Genomic DNA, 21676 nt, shown 5'->3' with positions numbered 1-21676 from the left:
TTGCACTAGAGACTGGCTCGCTGTCTAAGCCCAGGGCCAAAGGACCTTCTTTCATCCATACGCTGGTATTCCGGAGCCCACTTGGGTGCCGTCCAGGTCTGGCTCCCCCGCCGGGTACGGGCAGATTGTCTGGAGGGGAGCCGTTGGCCGGGTGGGCTCTCTGCCAGCTCAGCGTCGGCAGCAGAGCTCCCTTCCTCACCTGGAAGGACTTTCGTGTGCCGTCACCCGTGGAGGGCGTCATTGGGCCATCTGGGGTCTCCCATCTGTCTTCTGCTGGGGCTGGTAGAGGATGAGCCCAGGGGCTTCTGGCAGAGCCGGTGACCGCTGGTGAGAGCCCCCCCCCCCCCCCATGCCTGCCGTTCCTTCTGAGCGCCAGCCCCTCCCCCCTGGCCCCTGTGCCCCCTTCCTCCACAGCCTTCCCCCTACAGAGGTACCCAGAGGGGCGGATGAGGGGATGAACAGCATCTCGTCTCAGTCCTCTTCCAACTCGAGGCCAAGGATGCTGAATGCAGAGATGTGCATCAGGCGGCTGCTGTATATCATCTGCATGTAACATAGCGTGTTAGGTGGACACATTTGTGTCTTTACATATATGTATACACATAAACGGTTAACCCTACACTTATGCATGTATTAGAGACATATTTATTTAAACACGTTTCTATACACATTTATTTATATATTTATTTAGATTTTTTCTTACACACACATAAAATATTTTAAACCCTTAGGGGAGGCAATAGAGAATGGAGTTCTAGGGTATTCATTAAAATCCCAGGCCTCCCATCGTTTGCCCTAGGATGGGTCACTTCCCCTTTATGGCCTCAGTTTCTCTGCCTGTAAAAAAAGGGACTTAAGCCTTGCCAACCCTCCCCCCTCTTTTTTATTCTTTGGAATGAAGAATGACTCTCTGGGATGGGAAGGAGAAGAAGAAACACATTTATTAAGTACCTTCTGTGTGCCAGGCATTTACAGATAGCTCATCTGAGGGGAGGATAGAGGCTTACACTGGGAAACGGGAATGGGACAAAAACAGAAGCTGTAGATCTGATTTGATCTTAAGATGGGAGTTGAGGGGGCAGCTGGGGGGCTCAGTGGATTGAGAGTCAGACCTAGAGATGGGAGGTCCTGGATTCAAATCTGACCTCAGATACTTCCTAGCTGTGTGACCCTGGGCAAGTCACTTCACCCCCATTGTCCAGCCCTTGCCACTCTCCTGCCAAAAACCAATACACAGTTTTGACTCTAAGACAGAAGATGAGGGTTTAAAAAGAAAAAGCTGGCAGTTGGATGGACCCATGGTCTCAGCGCCCCTTTCCAGCTCCAGGTCTGTGCTCCCAAGCTTCAAAGGGCAGAGGACTCTGCTGCTCCATCCTTTGAACCCAGGAGAAGTAAAGGGAGTGCTGGCTGCTTTCCATAGCCTGTTCCAGAGTATTGCATGCAGGGAAACAAGCCACCTACCATTCATTGTGGGAAGCTCACCATGATCTGGCCCAGACTTTCCTTTCTAACTTTTTTGCATAGAATCACAGCATCAGAGATGGCAGAGACCCTTCTGGACATTAGAGGCCAGAGGTCCGGTGCATGAACAGGAAGCCCTTCTACAGTATCCCCCCAAGTGGTCAGCCAGCTCTTCATGAAGTATAGTATGGTTCAGTAGAATGCATGCTGGCTTTGGAGTCAGAGGTTCTGGGTTCAGACCTGTGTGACCCTGGGCAAGTCACTTACCTTCCTCGTCCTTCAGGTTCTTCATCTGTAAACGAGGGGCTTGGACTAAATGAATCTAAGGCCCCTTTCCACTCTATATCTGAGCCCTATGATCCTTTTTTTTTTAACTTTTACTTTCTGCCTTACAATCAATACTGTGTATTGGTTCCAAGGCAGAAGAGGAGTAAGAACTAGGCAATAGGGGTTAAGTGACTTGCCCAGAGTCACACAGCTAGGAAGTGTTTGAGGCCAGATTTGAACCCAGGACCTCCCCTCTCTAGGCCCAACTCTCCATCCACTGAGCCACCCAGATGCCCCCTCTATGATCCTTTTGCTTAAAAGCCTCCAGTGGAGGAGAACCTACTCTGTCTAGAAAAGGGTTCTTATCCTGGATGCCTTTGACTGGTCAAGCCTACTGGACCACTTCTTCAAAGAATGGTTTAAAATAAAGAACAATGATAAATTATATTAAATTATAAAGATTTATAAATATATAGATATAAAATAGAAATTCTAAACAATGAAAAATTATATTAAATTTTAAAAATTTATGTTTAACTTATTAAAATTTATTATTTATTTATCATTATTAATAGATTATATCATATAAGTATATTATATAAATAAAATCTAAATTAATATAATCGATTATTGATTATTGATATTAATATATTAATAAAATTATGTTCAATTTATATGTACACATAAATATATATAAAATATAAATTCTAAATAATGATAAATTATATTAAATGAAAATGAAAATAATAAATAAAATACTTAAAATGGAATATTGGGGAGGACAAAGGAAGCCAGGTATATTGAAATACAACTCCCCAACCCTTGCAGACAAGGGGAGTGTGGGCCCTTCACTTTAAATTCTAATTAAACAAGGGAAAAAATAAATTCTGTGCCGTGACAAGAAGTTCCTGGTTTCACACCCCAGGCCTCTTCTTTGTTATTCTTTGCCTATGGAAAGGAGCTTCTTAAGCTTAAAACAGCACCAAGACTTTTGGGACACCTGGTTCCATCTTGTTTTTCCACTCCATCTCTCCCATCAGAATGTGTTTCCTTGAAGGCTGGGATCCTGTTTCTCCCTTTCTCGGTATCTCCAGCACTGAGCCCAGCTTGAGGCACTTGGTAGTCACTTAATCGATGTTTGTGGAGTGAATGGGGTTTAAAACCAAATCATATCATGACTGCCATGGATCTATGGCCTCCCCAGGTGCTGACTCCTCCACTGGTACAAAGTGCAGCCTTCTAATTCGAGGCTCGGCAGTCTCCCAAAGGCAGCCCAGCTTACTCGTGAGCACCCATGAGAGGAGCCCAGGCTTAGAGCTGGAAAAGGATCTCTGAGGCTGTTTCATCCCCATTTTATAGATGGAGAAACTGAGGCCCAGGGAGGGACCAGGACTTCCACCAAGTCACACAGATAGGAAGGAGTGCCGCTGAAATTTGAATTCGAGTTCTAATTTGCACTGATTCTAAATTTAGTTTTTCTTTCTTCTGCCGGTCACTGCCTGCCTCTCTCCCTCCAGTTCTGTTGCTTAGGTCAGTGGCTGACCGGACAGACGGCCTTCAGGTCACGAGGACTTTCTTCCAAAAGCCCAAAGTCTAACCATGAGCGAGTATCATGAGTCTCTCCCCTTGTATTGTGCAGAATGCTCCAAAAGTCGTTTTAAATGTATTCAGGCTGACTGCCTGTTTGTCTTCTCTCCACAACCAGATTTTAAGATCCTCAGACAAGGTCATTCATGCCCTATTTGGCTGTGTAATTTAATGCTGGAGGACCTGAGTTCAAATCCTGTCTCAGACACTCAGGAGCTGTGCAATCCTGGAAGTTGTTTTTCCCTGTTCTCAGTCTCCACTTTTTCATCTGTAAAATGGGACTAATCCTAGTACCTCCCAGTTAGGGTTGTGGTCAGGCTCATGGAACAAGGCAGGCGTAGGGTTTTGCAAACCTTAGATACTTAAACATAAGCGATAGTCAATCGTTATGATTATTTCCTGCCCCTAGGAGGCACATAGTCAGTATTTGCTCTATAAAAGCTAATGGACATGTAGAATGAAGAGTCTGCAGCCAGTTAGGAAGAGATAGAGAGAGCTGGTCTGGGAAGATGCTGCTCTTTCTCTTCAGTGCTGGTGGGGCAAGGGAGAAAGAGAGCTGAATTTGGAGCCTAAGGACCTGGATTCAAATCCAGATCCATCCTTTGGTACGAGGAGATCTTAGCCTCACTGGATCTTGGGTTTTCCTCCCATAAAATGGATGGTATTGTTTGGGAGCCTGTCGTGTCCCTCTTAGTGCTAAGCCTTTCATCTGTGATTCCTTCCTTCTTGCCAGAAGCATTGGTTGTACAACTAGCCTAATAGTATGAGACACGGGAGGCACAAAGCCAGAGATGAGCCTTCAAGAAGCTTGTAGTCTATTGAGAGTAAACAACACATATATAGAAAATAAAATCTAAAATATCAACAAAGGAATGCCCAGAAGGGCAATAATAGTTAGCATTTATAAAGAATTTTAAGGTTTGCAAAATTCTTTGCTAATATTGTCTTATTCGATCCTTATAGCAACCTCTGTGATATAAGGGTTCTTACTATCCCCATTTTACAGATGAGAAAACTGAGACTGAGAGGCTGAATGATATATACTAAGTATCTGAGATGGAATTTGAACTCACATCTTCCTGAGACTATCCACTGTACTGTCACCTGGTAGCAATTGGGGGTATCAAGAGAAGCTTTATCAAGAGAAGCTTTGTAGGATTGTAGCCATCTAGCCCAATCTCCCCATTTTTCAGATGACGAAATTGAAGCCTGAAAAAGTTAAATTATTTACCCAAGGCAACATAGCTAGGAAGTTCCTGTGAGGGAGCATTTGAACCCAGGACCCAGTGGGCTTTCTGCTCTACTAGGGTACCACTGGGCAGTAGAGGCAGAGGCAAGTATGGAGTGCCTGGTCCTAGGATTTTATTTTTCTAAATTGTTACATGTATTTGTACCAGAAGCTAAGTGACTGTGCCACTGACCTCACCGTTCCATGGAGGGGACCCTGGGTTCTAGAAAATGTTACCAGTGGAGTGCAAGCACTGGCCCAAACTTCCCTCCTGACTGGGCTTCAGGAGACCCAGTCTTGTGTCTCTTTAATCCAACCCCAGCCCTATCCATCACCTATAAGAGGGGTCTTAATCTACCTAAAACTGTGTGCGATGGACCCCTTTGGCAGTCTAGGAGAGCTTCCTTTTCTCAGAAGAATGTTGTGTATTAAGGAAAATACAGAGTTACAAAGGAAATGAAATATGTTGAAATAGTTATCAATTAAAAAAAAATCCAAGTTCAGAGACCCCAGATTGAATCTCTGATCTAGAGGCACATCACCAGACCATCTGCCACCAGCTGGATTTCTCTCTCTCTTTCTTTCTCTCTTTCTCTCTTTCTTTCTCTCTTTCTTTCTCTCTCTCTCTTTCTTTCTCTCTTTCTTTCTTTCTTTCTTTCTTTCTTTCTTTCTTTCTTTCTTTCTTTCTTTCTTTCTTTCTTTCTTTCTTTCTTTCTTTCTTTCTTTCTTTCTTTCTTTCTTTCTTTCTTTCTTTCTTTCTTTCTTTCTTTCTTTCTTTCTTTCTTTCTTTCTTTCTTTCTTTCTTTCTTCCCTTCATTCCTGCCTTCCTCTTTTTTTCTTTCTCTTTCCTTTCTTCTTTTTCTTTTGGCCAAAGTAATCCATGAAGAAAATCTTCAAAAGTGTAGCAGGATTACAACCTGTATTGGTGGCCAAAGGACCCATGCTTACAAAGTCACTGATCCTGCAAATGTCAGAAAACTATAAGCTGAGAGAGAACGAAAGCCTTCCCCAATCTTCCTTTTCTCTACATTATGAACCATTTCCAGAAAATGCACATTTTAATACTGTGGGCGGGAAGCCACAAAGAGCTAATGGGTACAGCCTGGGTCTAGCTGATGCCCCCTATTCTGATCTGTCAAATTTTAATAAATACTTCTGCAGATAATTACTTAATTGCCAGATATGCCCCTTAAAGACTGAATATAAAAAGCCATCAAGCAATGTCTGTATATAAAAAGAGCCTCTAACAATGAAACATGAAAAATAATTTGGTGCAATTTCAGCAAGTCAGCATGCTTGAAGTCCCCAGTCTAGCTCGGGGCTGTCAAGGCAGGAGGGAATAGAAGGCCAAGGAGAATGAACCAGAAAAAAATTGCATTAACCCTTTCTGTAGCTGCTTTATATGGCTTTCTTATCTCTCTAATTCGATTATAAGCTTTTCTAGGGCCATAAAATAAGTCTATATATATATTTTTTTTTAATCTCCTGCAGTATGAGTACAATGTCATCTAGCCCCTTCCATCACACTCACTACCTCATGATTATGAAAGAAAAATTGTTGGGAAAAGATCTGGCCATCTGGGTGGACCATAAGCTCAAGACAAGTAGACAGTGCCATATGACAGCAAGAAAGCCACTGGAATCTTGGGTAACTTTGAGAGGCATGGTGTCCAGGTCAGGCAAGGGCAGGCAGTGATGGTCCTGGGTGCTCTGCACCATCAGACCACTCCTGGGTTCTTATGTTCAATTCTGAAGACCACTTTTGAGGAAGGACCTTGCTAAACTGATGAGTGTCTTAAAAGAGACCAGCTGGATCAACGATACATGTAAAACCCAATTGAATTGCTTATTGGCTATGAGAGGAGGGGAGGGAAAGAATACAAATCATGTAACCTCGGAGAAATATTCTAATTAATTAAATAAATAAATAAAAAGAAAAGTGACCGGGTTAGTAAAGGACTTGAGATCATGCCATACAATATCAATGGAATGAACTGGACACATTTAGCCTGGAGAGAAAGGAATTAAGAGAGCACTTGGTCTCAGAATATTGGAAGGGCCGCCATATATATGAAAGCATCATTTGGCTCATTCTTCTGGGCTGCAGGAAGTGGAATGGAGATCGATGGGTACAAACCTGATGACAGGGCAGTCTTCCCAATATTTTGAGCTGCCCAAGAAGAATGGCTCAGCCTGGTAGGGGTAGTTGTTTGTTTTTATTTTCTTGGTGGAAGTCTTTGATCCAAGGCATGATATCCACTTGTTGAGCCAATCTCTGTTTAAAGACAAATTAGAGGAGGTAGTTTCTGAGGTTCTAGGATTTGCAGCCCTCTTTGCCAGCATAAGAGCTGGCATCAGCATCAGACAAGGTGCCCAGGTCTGCTGCCACCAGGCCTGCCTTGTGGCGTCTCCAGCATGGGGATCCCCCATCCTTTCTGAACTCCTTGGTTGCATCTCTGAAGAGCAGAGAGTGACGCTGTCATCATTAGACCCTGCCTGGAGGTCCAGTTCGCATGCTGAGGGAGTGCTCTGGGTCCAAAGTGCCGTATCACATTATTCCTACACTGTGCAGAGCTCAAAGCGCTTAAGACATATTCCGAGTCTACCGGGATAGTCCAGATGGGAAACCTAAAACACATCCCTTGTCCTGGCCTCAGAGTGGCCAAAGGGAAGCAAGGAGCCAAATCCCTTCACTTGCTTATTGATTCATTCATGAAACACGTACTACGTGCTGGGGATACAAAGACAAGACAAGGCAGTGGCTGCTCTCCAGTTGCTTGTATTTCCCCAGAGCAATACAACACATCTGCACATAAATTGATATCAAAGGCATCTGTGGAGGACACTCACTGGGAGGCCTAGGAAAGACTCCCAATAGGAGGTGGTCCACGGACTGGGTGGTGAAGGATTCTCAGAGGCAGAGATGAGGAGAGGAACATCCTGGCCAAAGACAGACTGGTGGGAAGCCATATTACGGAGGCTTTACAGTCCAGTGAGTGACAGGAAAGGAAGTAGAAGTAACTCGTGTGGGCAGCATTCTCAAGGAGCTTAGCCAAGAAGAGCAGGAGCCTGGAGGGTGGTAGCTAGCAGGAGTGACCAGTTCAAACAAGATTTTCTTAAGGGTTTAAAGGCGACAGGAGTGTATTTCTAAGCAAAAGAGTCAGAGGCAGGTGATAGGAAGAGATTAAAGACTAGTGAGAGAATGGAGACGATGGAAGCGTCATCCCACTGGAAATGAAGGTGAAATGGAGTCAGGGTACATGGAGAAAGGTTTACCTTAGTAAGGAGAAAGGCCACTTGCAACGGGTGTGAAGGAGGTGATTATGGAGAAAGAATTCTGAATGATGCGAGGGGAGGAGGAGAGAAGAGGGAGTTTTCAGAATTGTTTTTTTGGGGGGGGTGTAATTTATAAGGCAAAATTCTCAACTGTATGGGGTGGGGTGCCTTGGAAGATCTCGGAAGGGATGCACAGGTTTAGAATAGCTCTTGTGGAACAGTGAATTGATTAGGGAGTAGTAAAAGGGTTGCTTTGCCTATGAAGAATCACCCTAGTGAGCCTATGGTTGAGATTATATAGTCTTAGAATCAATACTTAGTATTGGTTCCAAGGTATGAGAGTGGTAAGGGATAGGCAATGGGGGTTAAATGATTTGTCCAGAGTCACACAGCTAGGACATATTTAAGGTAAGATTTGAACCCAGGACCTCCCAACTCTGGGCTTGACTCTATCCACTGAGCCAACTAGCTGTCCCATAACATAAATTTTAAGTGGAGCCAATCCACAATTTTGTGTCTTCCTCTGTCTCTGCACATGATGAGTAGTGAAGGAGGTGATGGTGGAAGAAATCCAAGGTTGAGGTTCAGCAAGTCATGATGGGTGATAGCACAAGGGGATAATGGATTCAAGAAGAGAGGAACTGGTTCACCAAGAGGTCAAGATGGATAAAGGAGATGAGAAAAGCCTGGGGGAAATCCAAGAAGTGGAAGATCAGAGGTCATGGTGAAGACAAAGAATAGGTTAAGCGTTGTCAGGCACTGGGAAAAAGAGAATGACAAAATAGTGTGATCAGATAAAGGATTTTTGAAGTACACAAACATGGCAGCAGGAAACTTGTGGATGATGACAAGACTCTGGCCATAACCGTTTCCACGTGTAGCTGAGGTGGGCTGGAGGAATACTGGTCTTGGGAAATGAGTAGAAGGAAGAACTAGGACGTTAGATTATTTGAGGGAGGAGGAGTATGGATGACGAAATCCCTTAGAATGAGGCAGGAGTTGAAGTGGAGATGAAACCTGTGAGCCAGGCACTGAACTCATTCAGGAAGGAAGGAGAATGCCTGGACATCAATAGATAAGAACCACCAGCATTTGATTTGAATGAATCCCAAAGGAGGAGGGATGGTAGTAGAGAAAGGTGGTTGAGGTAGGTGGGAAAATGGCAGTGATGTTTGTACATCAGCAGCTAGAGATTTGGCCCCACTCGCCCCCCCTGTATAAGGGATTGGAGGATGCTGACCATTGAGGAATGAGCTCAGGAAGAGTATCAGTGGTTGGAGCTGGAGGTCTCTTTAGGGAACAGGTGAGACTGTTCAGAGTCCAACTTCATGGCAGGTGATGTTACCTCCTGTGAAACCAGGAGGTCCACTCATGGTAGGCAGAATCAGGTAGACGTATGGGTCAGGAGAGTCCTATAAAGAGGCAGGAGGGCCAGGGGGCATTGGCCAAGGTAAAGAAGTCCCTTGGGATAATGGTGGGGAGGTCTGATCCTAGGAATGGCCCCCTTATTGAATCCAGCTGAGTCCAGGGACAAAATCCATAGTCATATGGATGACAAGGGCATGAGGTAGGATTCAAACCCAGATCTTTTCACTGTGCCTTGATACCTCATGTGGGACCTGCAGAAGCACTGATTCTCCATCCTTAAGTTCATTTCATGGCTTTTATTCCATAGCAGGCAATGTGGGAATGACAAGCTCTTCTGGCCAGCCAAACATGGCTCTTGAGAACTTTCAAGTTTGGGGTGATTCTGTCAGGAGGTCATCATCTCCTCCAAGGAGCACTATAGATAGCAAGTGGCAGACCCAGGATTGACACCAGGTCCTTCACCTTCATCAGTGCTCTTCCCACTGGGCAACACTGCCTTTAGAACTGGCAAGACCTGGTTTGGGATCCTGACTGTTGGTTAAATGGGCCTAATAATGCTTTGTAACACTTATTTCATGGGCTATTGGAAAGATTAAACAAAAATAATATTGGCAAATTATTCTTCCAATTGTAAGACATAATAATAATGATACGTGCAAGTGCTGTAAGCTTGACGGTCCACTTTATGGCTATTTGATCCTGACAAGGACCTTTGGGCCGGGGTGCTGGTATTCTCCTCTTAGACCAGTAGTCACACAGGCAGGTAGATGGCTATTTTGATTGTTATGTAGAAGATGTGCTCCCAGGGAAGCCCACTTAGCAGCCCTTCTGGGGTCGCCTTTTCCTTGGTTTGGGGCTTTTTCACGCACGCACGCGCGCACACACACACGCACACACGCACATTATAGCCTTGGTTCTTGGTCTTTACGACTTTCTGTGGCTTAAAAAATTCATGTGTTTGTGGGCACGCCGACGAAGGGCCTGGCTGAGCTCAGCACGGCTGGTCCTCCCCGGACAGATATGTCCTCCGAGATGCCTCCGAGGGAGGATGCTTTCCCTGGGCCCCCTTCTTTCTCCATGGAGACAAACACTCGTCAACTAGATTCCCTTTTTCTGTCTTTCAGAACTAGCGACGGTCTGCCAGAATTACTCATCATCGAGGGGACATCCAAACCGTGACTTATGCCAGTGCCACCGCCCCCACCGCCACCTTTGCCCCCCCCACCGCCACCCACTGGGGCGCCTCCACCCCCTCCGCCTTTGGCACCTCCGGTAAGGCTTGGTTTCCATCTTGGCTCCTGAGAGAGTGAAAACATCCTTGGCTCTGGCTGAGCACTTTCCAGGGTTTCAAAAAGCCCCTGCAGCTCCCTTCGGGTAGTGAGCTTGCTCTGTGGGCATCAAGGTCAAATGTAAAAGCCTGCAGCCAGCCAACTCCATTATTCCTCGGTCCTTCCTGCTGCCCATCCCTGAGTCATCTCTCCGGCTCCCTACTTGACTCAGCCTCTTGGGGAACTTGCCTGCCTGGCTTCTCCTTTCCGTTATCACTTCCCTTTGTGGGCTCTGCTAGGAGCCCATGGATGGTGCGGCAGAAAATGCTTCTTTTGGCTGTGCCATCCATCACTCTGGCCAAAGGACCCCGTAAGCTGAGGCTGCAGACCCGAACGATTGCCCTGTGGTCAGCCAAGAAAACTGAGAGCCTCTGACACACTGGGCTTCACTGCACTCCTGTCCAGGCAACCCTGAACTCGGGCTGCTTGGGGTTAGTCTGTCAGCAACATCCGTCTGTCTCTGTCTCTCTGCCTCTCTGCCTCTCTGTCTCTCTGTCTCTGTCTCTCTGTCTCTGTCTCTGTCTCTCTCTCTCTCTCTCTCTCTCTCTCTCTCTGTCTCTCTGTCTCTCTCTCTCTCTCTGTCTGTCTGTCTCTCTCTGTCTCTGTCTCTCTCTTTCTCTCTCTCCTTTCTTCCCTCCCCACCTGCCTCTCTGTCTCTCTCTCCATTTACCTTTCTTTTTCTTTCCTCTTCCTCCTCCTCCTCTTCCTCTGTGTATGCCCTGCATAAGATCATGCCTAGAGCCTCAGAACCACAAAGAAGGAGGAAGAGCAGAAATTCAGAGGAAGCAAACCCCAAGAAAGGAACCAGTAATCAAACTCAGGACCTCCAAGCCATGGACCTGAGTTCAAATTCAGGGGAGGTCAGCCTAGCATGGGAGATGTTCAAGAAGTACATTCTGAAAACACAAAGGAAAAACAACTCCCTTGAGGGGGAAAAGTGCCTAAAGAGGCTGATGGGGGGCCCCCAGAACTCATCAGCCAATCTAGATTTCACGTAGAATTGTTATAGAAGACGGAAGTGAGGCCAGGAATGAGTAGTAACATGGTAATAGGCTTCTGTAGCATTTATTAAAGGAAGGGAGAGAATCCCTGAGGGAGGGGGGAGGGGGGAGGTGTGGTGGGGGTGTTATAGGCGGGGGGAAGACCAGGGGAAGGCACTAAAATGGAAGGTCCTGACTGAGGAACAGAGGCCGGTCTGGCTGGATCCTAGAGCATAGCAAGAAGAGGTTGGGCATCCTTCCATTGGGAAGGTTCAGTTGGGGGTAGTTCAGGACTTTAGGCATAGAACACAGAGGATGACAAAGGAAGCCAATTGTGTTGAACTGCAGTTAGTGAGATAATTTTTAAAAGAAGAAAAGTTTATGGACTCCAGATGAATGTATGGCCACATAGTTAGGCTGGATCTGAGCTCATGTCCCTGATTTTGGGGGCTGCACCAAGCTGCCTCTGGAGTCCCCTCCAAGAATAGGTCCTGCCCTTCTTTGAACCTTCTTGAGCCCTTCTCTATGGCTGGCATTGGGTTTGACACTGGAGGATAAAGGCAGCAGTGCAATAGCCCTAACTAAGGAGTTTGCATTCTTTTGGAGAGACCCCAGGGGCCCTTTTAACATTTTTTTTATTTGGTCAATTTCAAACATTATTCCTTGGTTACACGAATCACATTATTTCCTTCCCTCCTCTCTCCCCACCCTTCCCATAGCTAATGCACAATTCCACTGGGTTTTACATCTGTCCTTGATCAGAACCCATTTCCATGTTGTTGGTGTTTGCACAAGGATGTGCATTTAGAGTCTGCATCCCCAGCCATGTCCCATGAATTCAAGCAGTTGTTTTTCTTCTGTGTTTCTGCTCCCACAGTGTTTCCTCTCAATGTAGATACTGTTCTTTCTCGTAGATCCCTCCAAGTTTTTCAGTTTCATTGCATTGCCTCTAATGGAGAAGTCCATTATGTTCAGTCGTGCCACAGTGTATCAGTCTCGGTGTACAATGTTCTCCCGGTTCTGCTCCTCTCACTCTGCATCACTTCCTGGGGCCTTTTTTAACCCTCACTTTCTGTCTTAGAATCAGTACTGTATCCGTTCCAAGGCAGAAGAGTGGTAAGGGCTGGGCAATTGGGATTATGTGACTCACCCAGGATCCCACAGCTAGGAAGTGCCTAAGGTCAAATTTGAACCCAGGACCTCCCATGTCTAGTCCTGGATCTCCATCCAGTGATGCCCTCACACATATACCTTCTTGGGAATCATCATCATGCCATCTTGACAGCTTGATGCCCTCCAGACCCTCTGGGCATCACCCACACCTTCCTCTGTCCTCACTGGAGAAGTCAGATTCAACGTCTTCCCTCCGATTCATAAAGCCTGGAGGAGGGGACAGAGGAGCCCAGCATCGCCATCCCACATGGTCCCTAAAGCCAGGCTAAACCAAACCCCCAAAGTGGCAGGGAGACGCAATTAGGAGTGAGAGAAAACACTGTTCTTTGTGTCCCAGGAACTGTAGACTCAGCAGAATCAAACCTGGTTCCTTTTATCAATCCCACAGCAACATGACGATGGAGAGAAGCTATTATATAAGTCCTAGGGAGAACAGGAATACCTAAAATAGCTCGTTTAGAGATCACAGCCCCACAGCAATGGGCTTGCTCCCCTCCTTGGGACCCCCAACCCCTCCAAGGGACTCCCCAGGCCCCCTCATCTCTTTCTCTCTCTTTCTCTCTCTCTCTCTCTTTCTCTCTTTCTCTCTCTCTCTCTTTCTTTTTTTCCATCTCTGTCTCTGTCTCTCTCTGTGTCTGTGTCTGTCTCTGTTTCTCTCTATCTATCACTCCATCTCTCTCTCTGTTTCCCTCTCTGTCTCTCTATTTCTGTCTCTGTGTCTGTGTCTGTCTCTGTCTGTCTCTGTCTCTCACTCTCTATCATTCTCTCTCTCTGTCTCTGTCTCTGTTTCTTGTCTCTGTCTCTGTCTCTCTCAGCAGGAATAAGGCACATTCACAAGTGACTAGCTGGGCTTCGGAAACAGGCAAGACTAGGGGAAGAGAGAGGGAAAGAAGGGTCCCAGCAGAGCTCTGTGGCCGCATTCTACTGGGACAAAATGTGGTCATTACTGGGGCACAGGGGCATCCGGAAGAGAAGGCTGCTCTGGGCAGAAGACCTAGGTTCCAGGCCCAATTCTGACCCTTAACTGGCTCCAAACTAATCATTTTCTCAACAAAATAGGGACTCTACACAAATCACTAAACCCTCCTGGATCTCCATTTCCTCCTGTGAAAAATGGCGATAATAATCCCCATGTCATTGTGGGAAAAATACTTTGTAAACTAAAAGATGTGAGATAATTATTAGCAGTTTTTTCTTTTTTAAAGTATTCATCAAAGAAGGGCGGGGGGGGGGGGGGGGCGTTGCTAGAGCTCCCAGCCTAGAGTCAGAAAAATTCATCATTGAGAGTTCACATCTGGCCTCAGACACTTCCTAACTGTGTGACCCTGGCCAAGTCATTTAACCCCCATTACCTATCTCTTACCACTCTTCTGCCTTGGAACGGATACATATCATCGATTCTTAGATAGAAGGTGAGGATTTAAACAAAAAAGAAAGAAAGAAATGAATGACTATGGGGAGAGCAGCTGAGGATTTGGAATTTGGAATCTTCACTTGTTTTGGCTAAGAAGGAGGTTTTCAGTTCTTTCCATCCTTACCTGGCATTTCATTTTCTTCTTCCCTAGCTTGTGACCACACTTTTTTGCCAGCTTCTGTCATGAATAGTTCATTCTTTTGGCCAAGAACAAACCAGGATTTAAGTGGAAAGAACACTGAGCTAAGATTTTGCTCAACTGGTCACATAACCAAGGCCAAGCCATTTCCATCATCATCATCATCATCATCATCATCATCATCATCATCATCATCATCATCATGATGGTTCTCAACGAATCCATAAAACAAAGGGGTTCGACTTCAAGATCTCTAAAGCCCCCTTCAGCCCTGATGTTCTAGATCAGAAATCATTGGTCGTAGGAACCCCCCTTTAAAAGTTTTATTATTTTTTAACTCTTACCATCCATCTTGGAATTAATACTATGGACTGTTGTGTGAGGCCGCCATTGATCTTCTCCTCCCTGGAGTCTCAGGAGTCAATGGTCTTTATCCCAATTTCCAGCAGTTTCTGTGCCATAGCAGATGCTGCCATATTTGTACTTGGTCCCCCTGCTGGACTCCCCTTCCCATTCAGGAGTTGTGGTGACTTAGGGGAAGAGTTACCCCATTTTTGTGCTTGGCTTGTGGTTCTCACTGCCATTGGCAAAGCCTTTTGTGCCCTTCTTCCTCGTGGTCCTCTCTTCGGCTCAGCAGCCCCTGCCCACATCTGTGTGTGTGTGTGTGTGTGTGTGTGTGTGTGTGTGAGTGTGAGTGAGTCCTGTGTGAGCGTGTCACTGAGGGAGCGTGCACTCAACTCCCATATCACTCGGGTGCCAAGTCTCGTTTGTTCCGTCTCCACAGCATCAGCCATCCCCATCCCCTTCCCTCTCCTCCCACAGCCGCCCTGCTCCTGCAGGCTCTCCCTGGGATTCCTGACACCCAGCTTCCTCATTCTCTCTCCTGCCTCCAGTCTCTCCCCTCCCTAGTCCATTCTCCAGTCGGCTGCTAAAATACTCTCCGTAAAACACGAATCTGACTGTTACTTGCTTGCTTGAGGAACTCCAGGGTTCTCCTTTCATCTCTAAAATCAAACACAGCCCCTCCTCTGTGGCATTTAAAGCCCCTCGTGGTCTGGCTCCAGGCGGGGGGCGCCTGACTCAATTTCTGTGTTCTTCAATCTGTTCCAGCCAACTCTACCACTCGTTCTTGCCCGTGGGGGACGTTCTATCTCTCGCCTCCATCCCGTTGTACTTGCTGTCCTCTATTCATGGAATGCTCTCCCTCCTTGCCTCCATCTTTCAGACTCCCCAGCATCCTTCCGGGCTCCGCTCCAGCATCTTCTAAAATTACTTTGTAATAGGATTATCCATTTAGAACTGGAAGGGACCCCAGGGACCATCGAGTCCAAACCTCTGGCTTTACAGCTGAGGAAACTGAGGCGCATTCAGGCTAAGTGACGTGCCCAGGATCACACCACTGAGGCAAGATTTACTGTCTGTGACCATGTTGTACTTCCCTTTTCCTCAGTAAATGTAAACTCCCTGAGAGCAGAGACCTCTGGGCTTGGCCTACAGGAACCACTTTGGTGTTGATTGATGCATGAATGACCACCCAGTGGGATGTTCTTGCATCCTCCAGAGGGCTTGGTTTCCCGGAGCGTGCGTCCTCTGCGTGGGTGCCTGCAGCCTACATCCTCCTCTGGTTTTAGGGGGAGGACAGGGGCAGCCCCAGCCCCCCGCAGAACAGCTCCAGGCCATTCTGCAGGTTGTTGGGCCTGAGAGCCCAGTCTTGAAGCCATGTGGTAACCGTGGGCTGCGATCGGGTCGGGAGCCAGGCACCGGCGCCTGCCTGTTGTTCTTGGCACTGGCGGTGGTTGGTAGAAAGCCTCTGTGGGGAGAGATAGCGGCTTGATCAGGAGTCTTGGTGTGGCTTGTTTTCCCTTCCTAGGCAACGTTGGGGAGGCGGAGGAGGCTGAGAAGGGCCTTTCAGGGGCTCGTTGGCTCGGGGCTCCAAGTGGGGTGGGATTTCCTTCCGAAATGAAGAGGGTCTGGAAAGTGTGGGCCACTGTGCATGGCTTAGAGAGTAGGTGGGAAGTCTGCCATCACGCATCTGGGCACTCCCTGTCAAGTGGAGAAGACGAGACGAAAGACTTAGAGATTACCATTGACCATTTGGATCCTGTGTACCTAGAAAGTGGAATATTGGAAAACACTTTAGCCTGATAAGTCAGAGGACCTGGGTTCAAATCCATGATGTGTTCATTAATGCTTACGTAAGCAAGGAAATGTGACTTCACTCTCCAAAACTCAGTTTCCTGGAGATTGAGAAGATGGATTAGATGACCTCCAAGGTCCCATCCAGCTCTAAGTCCTTGGGGCCTCAGTTTCCTCATTGATGGAGTCAGACTAGGGGGTCTCTAACATCTCTTCCAGATCTAAACCCAATGAAAAATAGTATATGCTACCACTTATAAAGCATTTGAAGATTTGCATAGTAGGGGCAGCTACGTGGCTCAGTGGATTGAGAACCAGGCCTAGAGAGGGAAGGTCCTGGGTTCAAATCTGGCCCCAAACACTTCTAGCTGTATGACTAAAGGCAAATCACTCGACCCTCATTGCCTAGCCCTAGCTGCTCTTCTGCCTTGGAACCCAGATGCCATATTGATTCTAAGAAGGAAGCGAAGGGTTTTTAAAAAAGAAAGAAAAGAACGCTTCTGCCCTTCGTGTCTCCCTTCCCTGTTTCTCTCCCCTCTCTATCTCTTTTCCTCTTTCTGCCCCTTCTAGTCTTAGCACAGCAGGAAGCAGGACTGTAGGAAGGAGCAGGGTGAGCTGAAGCCGCCTGCCCCGAACGAGGAAGGGACAGTGATTGATGGAAATCAGCCAAAGGCAGCCACGGCACCAGGGTTTGGCTTGTCTTTCTCTTTCCTCATCCTGTCTTTTTCGAGGCTGCCCTTCATTTCTCCCCTTTCTCTACCTTATCAGGTAGCAGTTTAGAGATTCCCTGAACAGGCATCACCCATTGAAGGATGGATGATGACCACCATCTGCATTGCAATGTGCCCTCCATCAATAAGGAACAGATCCCAGATATTCAGGGTCTCTGAGTAGGAAGAGATGGGGAGACCCTGCTACATTTTTGTTTTCGAATCTCCTGCTATTGATTGGATTGAAAAACATGCAGTCTATGTGTGTGGACTGCAGGGAGAGATCGATGAGGACAGGGACCCTTCTGCTCATTTTCTTTGGGACTGTCTATGACAGGATACCATACTGGGAGCTCCTGGAGACTCTCTGATAACCGCCACAGCTCCATGAGCTCCGGGGCTGCCTTGGCAAGACCTGAGTATGATGTTATCCCTCATAAAGCTAGACCTGATTGGCCCATAGTTTTGTGACTTTCTTTAGTAGATGGGAAAAATGTATGTGACAAATGATCTTTAATGTGGCTGAAATGTCCTCGACTACAAGTCCTCTCCCAAACTAGATTCTCTGGCTCTCAACAGATCAAGGTATTCATGCTTAAATTGATGGAGATAAAATATAAGCAATTACACTTAAAAATTAAAAAATGAAATCTCCAAGTACAAAATAGGGCCAGTCTGGCTCGCCAGACGTTTGTCTGAAAAGGATCTGAGGGTTTAATGCACTGTAAACTTGCTTTGAGTCAGCAGTGGAATGTGTGTGGGAGCCAAGAAAGTGGGTGCAGTCTTAGGATGCATTGGCAGAGGCAAAGTGCCCAAGACTAGGAAGGTAATAATCCCATTGCACTTTTTTTTTCTGGTTAGACCAAGGTTGGCAAGTTGTGTTTTGTGCTGGGCATCACCTTTAAAGATGGGCATTGAGAAGCTAGTTCCCTACAGGATGTGAATAGGGGTCCCAAGCAGAAATGTTGATGTTGTAGTAAAGGAGAATAAAACTTATGCAAGGAATGACTGATGGGATGTGAGACTCAGAATTCTCCTTTGCTACAATGTGAAAATATTTTTTCTTCAAAATATTCACTATTGACATTCTGAAATTTTTTTTGGTATGAACCTAGATGTGGTTCCAACATTTTATCGATCTCTCTTCCCTTCTTTTTTTGGTCTAGAGTTGTAATTTTAATCTCTGTCATGAATTTCCAGTATGGAAACTTCCTCTTCAAGGCAGACCAGTGACTCTTTTTAACTTACTTTAGAGAATCCTAAGAAGTTTTCCTTGGTCACGTAGTAGGCAAGCTTTGATTCCAAGACCCACCAACCTCAGTCCTCTGAACTACTGCTGTTTCCTCTTTTGGGAAGGAATTGCCCATTTTGGCATCTTTCCTGACTCTATCGTTAGTGTATCTCAAGTTCAATAAGTTTGGAAAATCCCTTTTTAGCCAAAGATTTAATCTATGGCAGGTGGAACAGAGTCAGAGAGAGCGCTCTTAGCTAACAAATATTTAACATCAGTAAACAATGAATTAGAGGCTTCCTATCCCTTAAATATGCCGACATATTGCCAAAATGACATTCAGAAAAGCTCTGAGATGGTCGTGGGGGTGGTGGGGAGCCAAGCATTGTTCCAGCACCAAATTACCATATGGCAATCTTTGTTCACCAGCAGAAACCAGCCAGCATGGTTTTGTCCTTCTATCGAGGTAGAAGGATGCATAATTCATGGCAAGATAGGCTTCCCGGGGTCAAGGAGACATCCGGGATGCCGGGCTGGTCCCTGGCACTTCCCACCCTCTCCAGTGGTCTTGCTTTGGTGTGTCAGTCTGTGAAAGGCAATCTGAATCCTTGAGCGCTCTCCAGGGGCTTTGTCAAGGTCTTCTGAGTGGTGGGTTGTTGTTGTAAAAGGAGAGAAGTTTCTTGGAAAGAAGCTTAGTGGAACGAGCTCCTCCTCGCTCTGGGCAGAGTTCGTTGCATGGCGGCTGGTGCCTGGGAAGAAAGAGATGCTTGGAAAATCCCAACCTCGTGCTGTCACTCACCCAGGCTTGGGATATGGGGAGGGTTTGGAGGCATGCTGGGAAGGAGAGGCTGCAGAGAGCGATCCAGTTCCTGGAGACAGTTCAAATGGAGCCGGGTTCTCCAGAGATGGGATGGCTCCTCCGCGCCCAGGAGTCATCTGAAAACGTTGGCTCTCTTCTCTGCGCTCATTCTTCTCCTCTGAGCCCCGGGAGCATCCCTGTCTCGACAAGCATCCCGACTGGGCTGGGTCTGTACTGAAGAGAGCTGTGGCTGGGGCTGTCACTCATCTCCAAAAGGAGCTCTTCTCCCAGAAGTGATTGTGTTTATTTTCTTAGTGCTGCGGCTCTCTTCCGCAATTGCTCTCCATTCTGCTTTATCGCTGGCACTGCCACTTAGGAAAGGGCTTTCTGGAGTGTCCTGCAGGCCCATGCCAAAGGACGCTTGGGCAGGGGCCTGGGCTGCGGGAGGGGCAGGGGAGGATGGACGCCTGTAGACTTCTGGATTTAGAGCCAGGGAGAGTGCTAGAGGCTGTCTGGGCCAATTTCTGTAATCTCATTTTACAGATGAGGAAATTGAGGCTCACAGAATGGCACAGACTAGGCAGGGAGTCTGTGTGTGTGTGTGTGTGTGTGTGTGTGTGTGTGTGTGTGTGTGTGTGTGTGTGTGTGTGTGTGTGTGTGTACACAATGATCTGGGCATTTTTCCTTGAAGATCCCTATCCTTAGGCCTAGGCTTTCCAAAGCTGAATTCAAATCTTACCTCCGGCATGGGTTTGGGCACTTAAATCACTGATTCTCCTGGAGCTTCAGCTTCCTCATCTCTAAAATGGAGATGATAATAGCCAATAGCTAGCATGTATAGAGTGCTTTTATGTTATATACATGTAACATAATCTATTAGATACATCTTGTATGTAATCTATGACACATATGTAATATAATCTATTCCATGTGTAATATATAATCACTAACATATATACTATATAATCTATTACACACATCTTGTGTGTAATCTGCAATCCATTATACATATATAGGTAATATTCAACCTATTATGTATATAATATAAAATCTCTTGCATATGTAACACATAGTTCATTACATACATATATGTAATATAGAATCTATTATATCTTATATGTAATATATAAGATATGTCATATGTACTTGATTACACATTGTAAGGATAATTTTAGGGTTGTGACCTAATCTAAATTAATTTTGGTCGCCAGGGAATATCCCAAATAAAATAAAATACCTAAGTCAGTTTGGAAATTTATGGTGGTTTAATTAATATAGAGGGAAGGAATTAAGGAGAAGAGAGAGGGAAAGGGTGTAGGATTTCTTCTGCCAGGCCTGTGCCAGGGGGAGTTCAAAGTCCTCTGCCATGAGGTCTCTGAAGAAGATTAGTGGCTTTCTAAGAGGATAGTGTTTGGAAGGTAAAAGAGAAAGAATCAACCTAACTCTGAGAGATCTCAGAGAAGAGCCTCACCTGAACTAGGTTACTAGGCTTCCTCCAGTATGGTATAAAGGAAAACTCACTGCTAAACCTGGACAATAGCAGCCACCATGCCAAGATGCTGAAACGCTCAGCAAGCTGCTGCCAGCCACCTCTCCACCGCCAAAGAGGCCAGAGAGAGGAAGTGACATGAAATATATATACGGTTTTTACATCACTTTCCTGCATCTCACATGTACCAATGGTAGCTTAAGCTTGACTTAGGACAGCCCAGGGGTCTGTCAGTTGTTTCTGATTTGTCATTTGCTAGCACTTCTGTCATAGGCCATCCTCCTCAATACTTAATCCTTAAGTAGGGGTGTAGACATTCCTGTTTTTGTTAGACTAAGTAGGGTGGAGTAATCTAAAGTTCATAACATAGAGGTAATATATAATCTATCACACATATATAATATACAATCTCACCTATATGTATAATATATAATTTATTACATACATATGTAATATAATCAATTACATATACATATAATGTATAAACTATTGCACACATAATATATAATCTAGTATACATTTAATGTGCAATGTATTACATATACAAATGTATCACACAACGTAATAGATAATCTATTACAGGCATCTTATATGTAACATATAACATGTATACTATATTACCTCTATACTATATATGATACAATATAGTAGCATATTAACACATTACTGCAAAACTTGTATTACATGTATAATCTATGGATATAGGAAGGCTGAATTTATATACATATATTACATATATAACATATAGGATATTCTATGTATAACATATTATAATATATTGCATAATTCTAATATAACATTATCTTATTTGATCTTTTCAACAATACAGTGAAGTAGGTGCTGTCATTATCTCTGCTTTACAGATGAGAAAACTAAAGGTCAATGTGGTTAAATGATTTGCTTAGGGCCATAGGACTAGCAGGTATATGTGTCAGAATTTGAACTCAGGTCTTTCTGACTCTAAGCCCCATGGTCTATCCAATCATGGCACTTACTAATTTTAATTTACTATGTTATTATTACTATATATAATTATATAATTTTTATGATATATAAATATAATTACTACATATTTCCATATTATAATACT

The 21676-nt window shown here is 45.4% G+C and overlaps 1 protein-coding gene across 18 annotated transcripts in view; it reads left to right on the top strand.

The window, feature by feature from the left end:
• WIPF3 (WAS/WASL interacting protein family member 3) overlaps positions 1-21676 on the top strand; it is a 77382-nt gene that overhangs the window by 17921 nt on the left and 37785 nt on the right. For all 18 annotated transcript variants that reach the window (XM_056800424.1, XM_056800419.1, XM_056800421.1 and 15 more), the window contains exon 2: positions 10312-10459. In XM_056800424.1, the coding sequence (XP_056656402.1) occupies positions 10370-10459 (90 nt within the window). In that variant the 5' untranslated portion in view covers positions 10312-10369. The remainder of the gene's footprint in view (positions 1-10311; positions 10460-21676) is intronic.

The sequence above is a fragment of the Monodelphis domestica genome, chromosome 5 (genome assembly GCF_027887165.1).
Source record: "Monodelphis domestica isolate mMonDom1 chromosome 5, mMonDom1.pri, whole genome shotgun sequence".
Lineage (NCBI taxonomy): Eukaryota > Metazoa > Chordata > Mammalia > Didelphimorphia > Didelphidae > Monodelphis > Monodelphis domestica.
This window is presented reverse-complemented; position numbering and strand designations above follow the sequence as displayed.